This window comes from Buceros rhinoceros, unplaced genomic scaffold (assembly GCF_000710305.1).
Source record: "Buceros rhinoceros silvestris isolate BGI_N320 unplaced genomic scaffold, ASM71030v1 scaffold868, whole genome shotgun sequence".
Classification (NCBI taxonomy): domain Eukaryota; kingdom Metazoa; phylum Chordata; class Aves; order Bucerotiformes; family Bucerotidae; genus Buceros; species Buceros rhinoceros.
Window position 1 is genome coordinate 5377 of NW_010426104.1, and position 12728 is coordinate 18104.

A 12728-nucleotide genomic window follows, 5' to 3' on the forward strand; every position below is an offset into this window, starting at 1 on the left:
GGGGAGCAGGTGATATAGCTGCTCTTTGGTCTGGCTGTCCTGTCTGATTTGGTCTTGGGCTTCTTCCCTGCCAATGTAGACATGCCACAGGAGCAGTTCTGAATTGCCTTTGAGACTCCCAGGTCGTATTCTTAGTGCGGCAGCTGGAGGGAGTTCAGAATCCTGTAGCAGTGTTAAGATATCCATAGAGGGAAGTCTCTTCTTGACTTCAGTCCTTTGCCATTGGTTGAAACTGACATCCAAGGTATCTCTTGGGGCAGCCACTTAGATCTTTATTTCCCCAACCTGGTTTGTCTGCTGTAGTTTTCATTTGTGACAGTCTCTCCAACACAGCTTCTGCGGTGTGTAGCTTTTCACAGCAACCTGACTTGTGACAAGTGGCCTTGGGCTTCAAGTTTTTTGGAGATTTTTGATGCTTTCAAATATGAACCTGGTGATTTGTCCAGACAGCATAGTTCATCTCAAAATAGGCAGCGTGCTTCAGACAGAACTTTTTTTTCTTAGATTGGGTCTCCTTGTTTAGAGTAAAGGGGTATGATGCCAAATTAGTGTAATCCTTCCTCAGATCTGCACTGAATTTAAGCAAATTTAGAACTGGGCATTTCTTTTCTCCTGAAAAAAAAGGTCCCATCTGGATTGAAGAATAGCTATGCCCAGTAGCAACATGGCCAGTATCTCAGGAAGAGACTGAAACTGCGGGATCATTTCTGTTTTCATGTAGCTTGAGACCTGTACTACTCACTCAGTGTTAAAGCTAGAATACATTCCAAACGCAGCCAAGAAGTGCCAGCAACACTTAGCGAATATCTCCAGTGACACTTTATTGGAAATGTTTTTGTTTTGCTCCTGAAAATTGCCTGGTGTGCATTGCTGGCACAGTACAGGCATTCACTGTGCCAAGTCTGACATGGGGGAGTCTATGTGTGTTCACATAGATTTGGACCGAGGGCTGAGGATGCAATGTCTTGGGAGACTCGCAACCATGCTTAGAGGAGAGGCTGGAGAAGAGAATTGCTTGTATCAGTTTCTGTAGCCGCCTCAGCCCACTGGCTCAAGGAGTCCCTGGTAGTTTATGGATGTTGGTAGGAAAGACAAGCAGGGCTGAAAAGCAGAGGGAAGTCTGAGGGTTTCATCCATTGTGTCTCATCATCTGCAGGAATTTGCTGCCGCACATCTACTGCATCCCCTGACGCAGCTTATGGGAACCTTCCCTGGGCACCCCAGGACACACTGCATGGGATGGCAATGACACGTGGAAAGAAGAGACCCATGTCCCCCATCACTTACCTCATCCTCACAGCCACTAGCTGTTTTGCTACACTGAGTGAGTTTCTGTTCTTACCCATTTGTTCCATTTTGCTTATGTTTTGCCTTGATGCTGTTCAGCTTAGCCCTGCCTCAAGCACAAAGTGGTTTCCTCTCTCCACTGTTTCCTCAATAGCCTTGACCAAAGGTCTAGAAGGGGAATGCAGTCAGAGTTGGACATCTCTGTCTGTTGGTGCCAAAAAGAAATGGGACTGTTTTGCATCTCCAAGGACTAGGGTGGGTGTGTGGGGAGCTAAGGGGAAGGTACAGCATAAGCAGAAATGATGGGGAATGCAAAAGGTACCAGCACTGCAGTTTTACCCTCTGTCTTTTCTTCTGCTTGGTCTCACAGAGCTTTCTTATTCCCATTTTTTTCCCTCTCTGCAGTTGAATCTCTGCAGGTCACAGTGCAACCTGCCTCCATTGTCCAAAAACTTGGGGGCCCAGTCAGCCTGGGGTGTGTGGTGGACCCCCCCAGAGTGAACCTCAGCTGGAGACTGAACGGGAAGGAGCTGCCTGGATCGGATGAGTTGCTGGGTATCCGTGTCGAACAAGGGAAACTCATCATCACGGCTCTCAACAACCACACCGTGGGGCGATACCAGTGCATTGTTCATGTGCCTGAAGGAGTCATTGCCAGTGTCCCTGCAGTAGTCACATTAGCTAGTGAGTAGCTTCAGTCCTCTGCCATCCGCTGCGTTGCTTGAGCCATCACTTGTGCATCTTGAGAGGCTCATCCATGCTCGCTTGTTCATGCTGACATCAAGGGAGGGCTCCTTTGGCTTAGGCCATTTTGTAGCATTTTGGATCGTGGACTGGCTGTCATGTTGTGGACCAGCCATGACCCAAGCAGTCCTTCTGCATGGTAGTCTGCAGACCTGTCCTGCAGTGACAGTTTTTGCAACACCACAAAGAGCAGGAAATACCTGAGCAGTGGGGTTTGTGTGCATGGTTGGGTTCCTGACTGTTGTGCTGCTCACCTGGTTGCTGACTTCTTGACTGAGGTTACCAAAAAGTATCTGCTGGTGCTGATGGCCAAACCACTGCCTGGGCTGCTGGAGGGCTGTTATCTGTGCTGGGTCAGTGTGTGCTCAGTTTTACTGCCTTCCTGACCTACAGAAAGTGAAGTCCATTGTGCTGTGATGGAACCTGCACTTTCTTGTGTTGCCCCTGGGTTCATCATAACTAAAGTACCGCCTCCCATGCTCACACTAAGGAAAGGTAAGTCTGGTTGTGGTGAAGAGGCATCTCTGAGGACCTGCATTAAGCAGCTGGTGTTCCTCTGTGCACCTTTGAGAAGAACCCTTGCTGAAAGGCACGATGAGGGAGAGGCATGGTGGGAGAAGGGTTGCACAGAGATGTTGAAGGCAGAGCCTGCGCTGTCTTCATTTGGTAAGGCAAGCACAGAATTTGACAGGAGCTGGATACAGGAAGGCAAAGCATCTAAATGCACTACAGAATTAGTTTTTTGTCTTTGAGGAGCAGGAGGCTGTATTCATTACCACTGCTGTGGTCCCGGAGGACATGCTCCCCCTTTCCAGGGCTTTGTGCTCTTTCTGTGGGGCAGCAAAGACCCACCTTGTTTCTGAGGCACAGCTCTGAGCAAAGAACTTTGATCCTATCTCTGAGCTTACATGCTCCTCCTCACTGCTGCCCTCTGTCACTGGCGACAGACCAAGAAGGCATGTGGATGGGAGGGAGCGTCTCAGAATGGGGAACTGCTCTTACAGGCGCCTAGTTTTGGCCAGATAGTATGCTCGAATGTGAGAAAGTCCTGTGTTTGGATGCATCTGAGAAAGGGCAGTCCAGGCCTGCTTGAGATGGCGGCTACTCTGTTTGGACCACCCTTGTTTAGGCAACGGAGAGTCTGATCTCCTTAGAGGCCTGTGCAGATTTTTGGTGGAGCAAGTGAGTGCAGGGGAGACTGCTATCCCCTGGCAGTGACAGCCCCTGGGTGTGGAAAGGGCTTCATCTTCCTGGCGAGGGGGAGTTTGGAGCTAAGTCTTAAAAAAATGAAGAAGTGAAAATGTTTGTACAAAGTGGGGGCTGGCTTTGCTTTAAGGCCGAGAACTATTGGCTTGTCACTGATACATTAATCAGGAGTGAAATGTTTAGGCCAAGCTGGGTGGGAGGAGGAGGCAAAGGAAAGCAAGAGGAGAGCTTCTGAGCTCTGAAGTGGGGTGGGAGGGGGTTGTCACAGGGCCGAATCTGTCAGGGGATTTGGCCTGATCCCCGTGCTGAGATTAAGTTTCGGAGAACACATTCCAGAGCAGAAAGGGGGCTGTGTGCACTGGTGGCCTGACAGAGGAGGGGAGAGGTGGATGGGATTACCAAGGGCATGGTTTGCATTTAGGAGAGCAGGGTGTGCACAGCTCCACAGCCTGATGGGTTCCTTCTTAGGCTGTTCTACTTTTCTGGTTTTCCCCCTTACCCCAAACCACCGCCACCATCTCTGTCTCCTGGGACAATGTGGGCTCTTCAACCTACCTATCTGCTTTGGTCTAGCATCAGTGGTGGAGAGGAGACAAGTCCTAGAGCAAGGCTCTCCATGTCTCCCAGGACAAATCAAAGCCACAGCTGAGTAGTCTGTCAGCTCTCTCCTGGAGCAAAATGACCTTCAGCCAGCAGATTGTAAGTGGGGATGCGGGTGCAAAAGAGAGGGACTTGCCGATTGCAGGGGTCCCTGCCATGGCAAAGGCACTACTGCTGAGGGGAGGTCGGGAGCACCGTTCAGTGGAGCTCATAAAATAGGAGCCAGAGGTTCGATGAACAAGCAACTAATCCATTGTGAAGCATCTCTGTGCTGCACTGCATGAGTCCCTTGTCCTCAAGGGGAGCTGGGGACGGCAGAGGCCATGTCCCATGCACCCAGACAGCCTTCTGCAATAGAGAGGCCCCAGGTGGGGAAGACTTGATGGTCAACAAGTGAAGAGAGAGAAGGCAAGCTCAGGAAAGATGTGATGCTGAAACTTCTAGAGGAGTTCAAATAACCAGTTTCATGAGCTAGAGGCTGCTTGCAACAGTGGCTTTGCGTTGATCTGACATAACAGGGGACATCAATTTGTGGTGGGACTATTTGAAAGCTATGGTAGCAGATGTGCCAAGGGCTCTCACTCCTGCTCCAGACCTCCTCTACAGGGCCTTCCTCTGAGCTGTTTCTATGGGGACCTTGGTTTTTGGGGGTGGAGAGGGAAGCTTCTGGAGGTTGGCATTGCAGTTGGTACATCTGTAACAGATCACCTGCTGGGCTGAAAGAAAACCCTCTGAAAGTCTTAGCACCATGCAAAAATTATTTTAGGAGGCCGGGGGAGAGGGAAACTAGATTATGAATGAAAGCAGCAGGACAGAGGGATGTGGAAATATTTTCAAGGTTTAGTTTTATTTTAGAAGAAGACCTGGAGTCCTTGGAAAAAAGTGACTTGCTAGGTATGGAGGTATACATCATCTGGCCTACTTTCAGGCTCTTTCCACTCCTTTCTCTCCGCCTCCTTTGGAGTGCCACAGGCTGTGCTTGTCGGGTCCCTCGGGGCCTCCTTGTGCTTTGCTGACAGTCAGCAAGCAGATAACCATCGCTGCAATGCTGGCAGCCACAGCATAGCCTTGGAACTGATATCTTTTTCTCCTGTATGTGGCACAGCAACACCGAGTCCATCTCTGCTCTCTCTCACTCAGAGGGCTGGTTGAAACTAGCATTTAATTCCTTCAGCAGAGATTAAATAGCTATTGTATAGCAGAGGGGAGGAGGGAGGAGGCATTTGCAGAAAGGGGAAGATTTCTTAAAGCAACAAAAGGAGCAGCACTTCAGGCATTACTTGGGCACTTCTGAGTCCAGTTAGAGCCAACCTAGTACCAGCTTCGTGATCCCCCTCTCAGCCTTGGCAGCCCGTAGCACATCGGTGCAGATAGATACCTGCTGCTTGCTGCCAGCCTGGCCATGCTGCACAAGGCCAGCCCTGCCTAGCTCTGAGGCAGCCCTTCAGCCTGGTGGTCGTGGGCTGGAGTCTGAGATAGCTTGAATGGATAGGGCAGTGTTTTCCAAGCCAGGCCCGGAGCTTTCATATGACAGAGAGCTACACAGAAGAGAGAGGTATTTTTTCTGCCGGCTTCCAGGTCTCAAAGTTGCCAACATGCCAGAAGCCCTGCTCCAGCTCCTCTCCTGGGTGGAGGTGCTATATGAAAAAGGTATGGAGGTATGGCTGCAGTGCGCTCTGGTGGAGCCAGATAAATCCACCAGATTTATGCGCTGGGCCTGCAACAGCAAAAGACTCGGAGGGTTGAGAGCCCTTGGTGGAGCTCACAGGACAGCTGAAGTGTGGGACAGGAGCAAAGCCCACGGGCAGAGGTGTCATAAGCCACGTCACTCCCAGCATTCAGTTGTGTGTGGAAAATCAGTGCAATGAGTGCAATAGCAAGCCTGACCTGGATAGACACGACATTTAAAAACAAAACAAAAAAACAGATGAGGGGTGCAGCAAAGGAACTCCACCTGCTCCGGTGTATCCCCCATGGTCAGGGATGAGAGAAGTGCAGGGTGACTGTGTCCTGGGAATGCTGTGGGACAAGGGAGGCTCATTATCCTGTGGCCCTCCATCGATGCCGTGGGCAAGGGCAGCTCTCGGCTTTGTGGCAGCATATGGGGGAAGCAGGGCCTCAGTGTGCGGTGCTGGTGGGCAGTGACCCTGCGCCGGGTCGGGCTGGGCATCCCCCAGGAATTTGCAGCTGCTTTCTGAAGACAGGCTCATTCATTTTTCTCTGCCTGGGCCTCTCCACCGATGGCTCCCTGGAGGCAATGGCGGGAGGGAGAGAGGGAAGGGGGCAGCTGCGTGTTGGAAAAGCATTTGCTGAGGAGGCACAGGGGGTTCTGGCCCCAGGGGCAGAGGTGGTGTGAGGAGGGAAGTGAAGGAAAACACAGGTGGTGTTTCGTGAGCCGGCGGAGCTGTGTCAGAAGGGCTGTGAGAGGGTCCTGGGGCAATGTGGGGTAAGTGGGGCAGGGGCATGGCAGGGAGGATGTGTTTGGGAGTGTGTGAACAGATGGGAGGCCAGGGGTCTGTGCCTGTCCCAGTGTGAGAGGGGGCTGTTGGTGACAGCACCAGTGCCCAGGCTCCTGTGGTTCTGACTGGACAGGGAGCAAGAGCCATAAGCCCAGGCTGCTCTGACAGTCAAGGAGGGATTAGTGGAAGGTGCCTGCCTCCAGGCTGGGGGACTCTCCTCCCGTACCCTTCTTGGAGTTTCTCCCTTCCCTCTCTTGCCTACAGCAAGGTAAACCTTGAGGGCTGGCATTTTATTTACTACTGCTGCTTCTCCAAATTTCTTTATGGTCTGACATTCATTTAATCCACTCTGTCTCGCTTGCCTTGTTGCCTGGCCCCCAGCCCTGGGATTCAGCTGGTTTCCCTCACCAATGACAGGGGCGCAACTAGTCACAGAGCTGGCCCTCCCTGTGCTCCAGCTCACCCCATTGCACCTTGGAGCAGGACACAAACAATGGCCTTTGGTTGCACTCCCTTCTAAACAAAAAAGAAAAAAAAGACCTGTTGTCCCAGCATGGCTGGGGCAGTGCTCGCTCTGCCTGTCCACAGCACCTCCCAGCCCGTGGCTGGTGGGTAAGAACTTGCTGCTTACCCTGTGATCAAGTGTGTCTTTTAAAGACAAGGACATGGGCTGGCATGCCAGGCACCATGCATATGAAAAGGAAAACCCAGCCAGTGGAGAAGGGATGTGGTTTCTCCCAGCTGCAGTGGGAATTAGGCTTGGGGTGCAAATTGCATGTTAGACAAGGAGCACGGCTGCTGCCAGCCAGGCAGGCAGCTGAAGGGGAGAGTGCTGCATCCCCCTGCAGTGCTGCCCCTCTCCTCCACCCCTCCCAGCACTGCACTGCCTGGCAGGGAGAGGCACATGTAGCGCCTCGCATCACAAGGGCACTCATTCAAAGCCCCCAGGATGTCCCAGCCTAGCACGGCACCCTCCGTTTTGCTGTGCTGGGGCCAAGTGCAATGGGATGTGTGAGGCGGAGCTCATCCCATGCATGGAGGGGGCCCGAGTTGCTCTCTACCACCCCTTGCCAGCTCTGGCTGACCCACCAGCATTAGCGGATGTCTGTACCAGCAGGGAATGCAGCGGCTGAGACTGCCCGTGGCCAAAACCCACTGGCAAATAAAACAGTCTTGTTTGCTGTGGGAGAGCAGGAATTCAGGGGAGAAGTTTGGCAGGAAGCTCATATGCTTACGTATTGGAAAATAGTTTGTCCTGTTGCCCACCTGATGTTTTTCCCCTCTTCCCTGCAGGTTTTGCTCCACTTCTCTGGCAGTGCTCAGTTCTTGCTCGCCCACCCACCCCAGGATCCCTTTCCTCTATCCTTTCCTCCTCCATACACAACTTTGCCACTCATCTCCTGTGGTCGGGCAGAAAAGGGAGGACAGGAAAGGTTGCGGGTCCCACTCCCCATTCCATCGGGCTGCAGCACTTGCAGCTGTGAGAGCAGTGGGCTGAGCTGCCATCTGGAGGGCCGCACGTGATCCTGACTGGGAGACCCTCATGCCGCTCAGGCCAAGGTCATCCCAGGGGTCCCACTGGCACAGGGACATAGTTTTCCATCTCTGAGAGTGTGGTGCTTCCCAGTGGACTCTGCTGTGCTGGGACCGTGGGTCTGCTCTTCCTTCAGGCTGCTGGGCCCCTTCTCCTCTTCGGGGTCTGCATGTGCGTGTGTGCAGATCCCTGCCAGCATTGCTGGAGCCTATGCTTTGGCTCCAAAACCTTAATTTGGCTGTGATGAATCCAGACCACCAAGGCGCACATTAATTTTCCTGATGCTCGTTTATATTTTCTTGATCGGGGAAATATGCATGATGTGGGCAGGCAGACACTGGGCTCTTGCGTCTTCTCCACCTCTTTCCATTTCTGTGGCTCTTATTATTTTATTCCTTGATCAAGTATAAAAAGCAAAGAGGAGAAAATATCCAGCACCCTTCCCCTCCCCAGCAGTAACTTTCATTGTTGGAGGAGCACGAGGCGCTGCCAGCTTCTCACAAGTTAAGAGTTAACCTTCATCTGGCTTTAACACCCAGTGGAAACATGGCTCCCCTCCTTGGTTTGTCTTAAAGGATTAATCACATTTGTGAAGTTCACCCATATTCCTTCTTTTTATTATTATTTTTTTTAATTGAACGATGCCAAGAAATTCCAGAAGTATTAAGCACGTTCGCTGCAAATCATTTTTATGACATTGCAAAACCTCCCCCTTTCTTTTCAGCCTCCTCCCCTTCCCTTAGATCTGGGCCCAGGAACGCTGGCTCCCCCAGCAGCCGCCCGGCAGCCCCTCTGCACTGTGCTCGGGGAGGCTTTCTTGCTGCCTTGCCAAGAGAGCTGTTTTTTATTTAAAGTCCATAAAGGATCTTGCTTTAATCAGAAAGTCTGCTTGAGAAATTTCATGTCACTTTTCCATGACTGTGGGTGGGAGAAACTTGGAGCCAGAGTTATCTTCTGCTCTTGGAGCGCTGCTGCATTTCCCAGAGAACAAAAACACGGTTTTTTGCTGGCTGGGGCTGCCAAGGAAGGCTGCCTGCTGTCTGCCTGCCGCCAGACCTCCTCCTTCCCCCCCTCACCCCCGGCTCTCCAAACTGCCCGAGGTCATGGGCGCCACGTCCTGGGATGAGTTTCAAGGGTCGAGGGAGCTGTTGACAGCACGTGGCCATGCCGTGCCGTGGCGACAGATGCGACAAGCTGCCTTAGCATGGGGTTTTGAAAAGCAAGTGTGGTCTTGTCCGGATTTAGCAGCGTGCCACTCAGGAGATGTGTGTTACTGCTGGGTTCCATGGAAGATGGGCAGGCTTGAGCCTCGATGAGACAGTGTGACTTGTGACTGACTGCAAGATGTGGAGTTGTTGCTAGTGGTCACCTGGACAAGTGCACAGCACTGTAAAACTGTGTGTGGGACTCTTTTCCTGGCACAAAACTTCTCTCTCCCAGCACAGGCTGGCCAAGACAAACTGTGGGCTTGCAGTGCCCCAGCAAGATTTACCACTGTGCCCAGGGAGAGTGCGGACCTGTTTCATCTCCAGAAAGCTCAACGGGGCCAGGCGGGCGTGCTCCCTGCCCTGACAGATCCACAGGGTTTCACCAGAGTCCTTTCCTCTGGCTTTGAAAAACAGGGAAAACAAAAAGTCAAGTGCCCGTTCCCTGCCGCTCCTGTGCTTCCAGTCCTGCTGCCTGCATTGGCCCTGTCAGGGGACCAGCCCCCGTCACAGCCTTGCAGAGGAACACGTGCTGGGAAAGAGCGCTTTCACAGCTACTTTAGGGAGGGGGCGGCTGTAGAGGAGGAACTGCTTTTCGTTACACGTCCCTGTTCTTTGAACTGGGACATGGGCACTGCTTGGGCACACACCTCCGGCCCTGAGGTATTTGATGGGAGTGAGAGTGCCCAAAGTGGAGATGCTGATTGGTCAGGTGTTGGAGGAGCTCAGGGCAGCTCTGGGAGTGTCCAGCGTTCATACACCTTTTCCCACTCTGGCACCTATGCACCCTTGAAACAGGCTGGGCTCTCTGACTACAAAGTTATTTTCTTGGTAGAAGGACAGCAGCCACGTTTGAAATAGCAGGTGGCAGAAGGATCATTTTTGGCCGCCTTCAGTGCTGCAGTGAGTTGGCTCATTTTTTACTCTCAGGCCACTATTTTTCACACTCGGGTTCTCAACTGTGGAGCAGGCAGTTTCTCTAGAAGCTGTGCTTTAAGTTATCCGTTTTGTAGGAGGGAGAAGAAAAAAAAATACAGCTCTGAAACCAGGCCATTTTCCCTAGCTGCTGGGGACAGAGCGGTCCTCTGCCAGCACCGCAGTGAAACAGCCCTGAAAGAGGATGAGCTGACACCAAGGTGCTGACTCGGCCACTGAGATGCCCTGTTGTTCTCCCTGTCTGCAGATCTCAAAGATTTCAAGTTCGATGGCCAGCACGTGATTGAGGTGGATGAAGGGAACACAGCTGTTATTGCCTGTGACCTGCCCGAAAGTCACCCCAAGGCTCAGGTCCGCTACAGTGTGAAGCAGGAGTGGCTAGAGGCCTCCCGAGGTGAGTGCCACAGTGATCTGTCCTGCTGGGTCTCCACCCAGGACCCTCAGTTTTACCCTTCCCTACCAGCAGTAGCTTTGTCTGCCTGCTGCCTTCTTGTCCCTTGGCTGATGGTCTGAGCACGGTTAGTTTAGGACCTCTGTCAGGTCTCCCTCATGTCTCCGCTGCCTGGGACTGAGGAGTCTCATGTAGCACCTGTTTGCAGTAAGGCGAAGGGAAGCAGAATTAGGTGATGTACAACATCACTCTTCATTGGGTGTCTCCATGTGTCCGTGAAGTGTTCTTCTATCCCAGCCTGGATAAAGGCAACTTTGAATTTGGGGATATTTTTAAAAATTGGATCTGAATTTTACAGCTTCACTTCATCTGCTTCATGTACCTGTGACAAGCTAGCTTCTCCTGATGCTCTGTTCCCTCCATCGTTGCTCCCCCCAGTACTCAAAAAGGGGTCATTTCAGTGCTGTCTGTGTTACTGCATTGTTTTTCCCCTTTCCACTGGGCCACCTTTTCTTCAGGGCACTGCGTATCTTCCAGGATGCTGGGTGGGAGCATATCTTGTGACCATGTCAGCTGTTCTTCTCTCTTTCCAGACAATTACCTTATCATGCCATCCGGGAACCTTCAGATTGTCAATGCCAGCCAAGATGATGAGGGGACTTACAAATGTGCTGCCTACAACCCTGTGACGCAGGAGGTGAAAACCTCAGTCTCCAGTGAGAGGCTCCGTGTGAGACGTAAGCCACTCTCCCTTCACTGCAGGTCTTCTCCACAGCGCTTCCAGCCCTGGAAATCCATACGGTGCTATCAGAGCTGGTTTCCTGTGTGAACCAACATTCTCTGCTGCTGGGAGGACTCCTTTCCAGCAGCAGAAGGCCCCAAAGTCTGTTCCTGGAAGAATGTGTGTGCAACCCTGGGATTGCCATACCTCCTCATGATTTGATCTTCCTGACGGGCAAACAAAGACCCCTCACCTTTTAACATCACCCCTTGCTGTGTGCACACATCCCATAAGTAATATTCCACTTGGCCTGTGTTGTCATTTAAGTGCCCCAGCACAGGGGAGCAGCACACTATCTCTACCACTACCCCTATCTGGATTCTGCACAGGATTCTTTCCCACCAGCCGCCTTTCTTGCCACCCACCTCCTTCCTCCTCTTCTCCTCACCAGGCTCCACAGCAGAGGCAGCCCGGATAATCTACCCACCCGAAGCTCAGACCATCATTGTCACCAAGGGCCAAAGCCTCATCCTGGAGTGTGTGGCCAGCGGGATCCCCCCGCCACGGGTCACCTGGGCCAAGGATGGCTCCAGCGTTTCCGCGTACAACAAGACACGCTTCCTGCTCAGCAACCTCCTGATTGACTCCACAAGTGAGGAGGACTCAGGCACCTACAGCTGCACAGCTGACAATGGGGTTGGGGAGGCCGGAGCCGCGTTCATCTTCTACAATGTCCAGGTGTTTGGTGAGTGCTGCCATACTCTTCCCCTCCCTAGACAAACCACAGTGTAATGCAAACCTCTGCTTGTGGTTCCAGTTTTTAGGAGATGGGACAAATTATTCCTTGAGGATGGTAGTTCCTCATTCCTAGCTCCTGCCATGTGCTGGAGATGATGGATCCTCACCTCCTCTGCAGAAGCTTTTCTCTTTGTAGCATTGGGATTGCTCTGGAGGACGGGCTGCTTGTTAGACATATTTGACATTGGCATAGGGAAGCGTCTTGCTTTTTTGTTCTGTTCTGTAGGGAAGTTCTCTGTGGGATGGGAAATCTAAGGGTTACTACACCTTAGATATTTCCACCATGCATGCTTGCTCTTCTCAAAAGCATTAGGGAGGCTAAGCCTGTTTTATTGGATTGCATTTAATCCAGGTGCCAGTATTTTATTTTGGCACAAGCACAATCTTTGCAGAGTAGCATTTCAGCTCAGAACAATGGGACTTGTAGGGGGCTGCTGTCATCTGAGAGGGGCAGATGGCTTTGGGCCACCTCTGCTTGTGGTTCACGTGGTTACTGAAGGGGAGGTGCAATGAAGCAGACCCCTGAGGGCCCCAACAAAGGGAATGGGACTTGGGGTGGGGTAAGGATCCATGACTCGCTCTTATCTCTGCCAGACAGAAAAGTGCAAAGCCATGACTGCGCCTTGCTCCCTGCCAAGTGGCACTCAGCTGCCATGTTTTCTCTCTGCACAGAGCCCCCAGAGGTCACCATGGAGCTGTCCCAGCAGATCATTCCATGGGGCCAGAGCGCCAAGTTCACCTGTGAGGTGCGAGGGAACCCACAGCCCACCGTCATGTGGCTGCGCAACGCTGTCCCCCTCTCCGCCAGCCACCGTCTCCGGCTCTCGCGCAGGGTGCTGCGGCTGGG

At 52.3% G+C, this 12728-nt stretch overlaps 1 protein-coding gene across 2 annotated transcripts in view; it reads left to right on the top strand.

Annotated features, from left to right (window-relative positions):
- The first annotated feature begins 1162 nt into the window (after positions 1–1162).
- Positions 1163–12728, top strand: part of BOC (BOC cell adhesion associated, oncogene regulated) — a 24376-nt gene continuing 12810 nt past the window's right edge. For both annotated transcript variants that reach the window (XM_010141331.1, XM_010141332.1), the window contains exons 1-6: positions 1163–1324; positions 1693–1971; positions 10219–10365; positions 10956–11099; positions 11535–11828; positions 12554–12725. In XM_010141331.1, coding sequence (XP_010139633.1) covers positions 1240–1324; positions 1693–1971; positions 10219–10365; positions 10956–11099; positions 11535–11828; positions 12554–12725 — 1121 coding nt within the window. In that variant the 5' untranslated portion in view covers positions 1163–1239. The remainder of the gene's footprint in view (positions 1325–1692; positions 1972–10218; positions 10366–10955; positions 11100–11534; positions 11829–12553; positions 12726–12728) is intronic.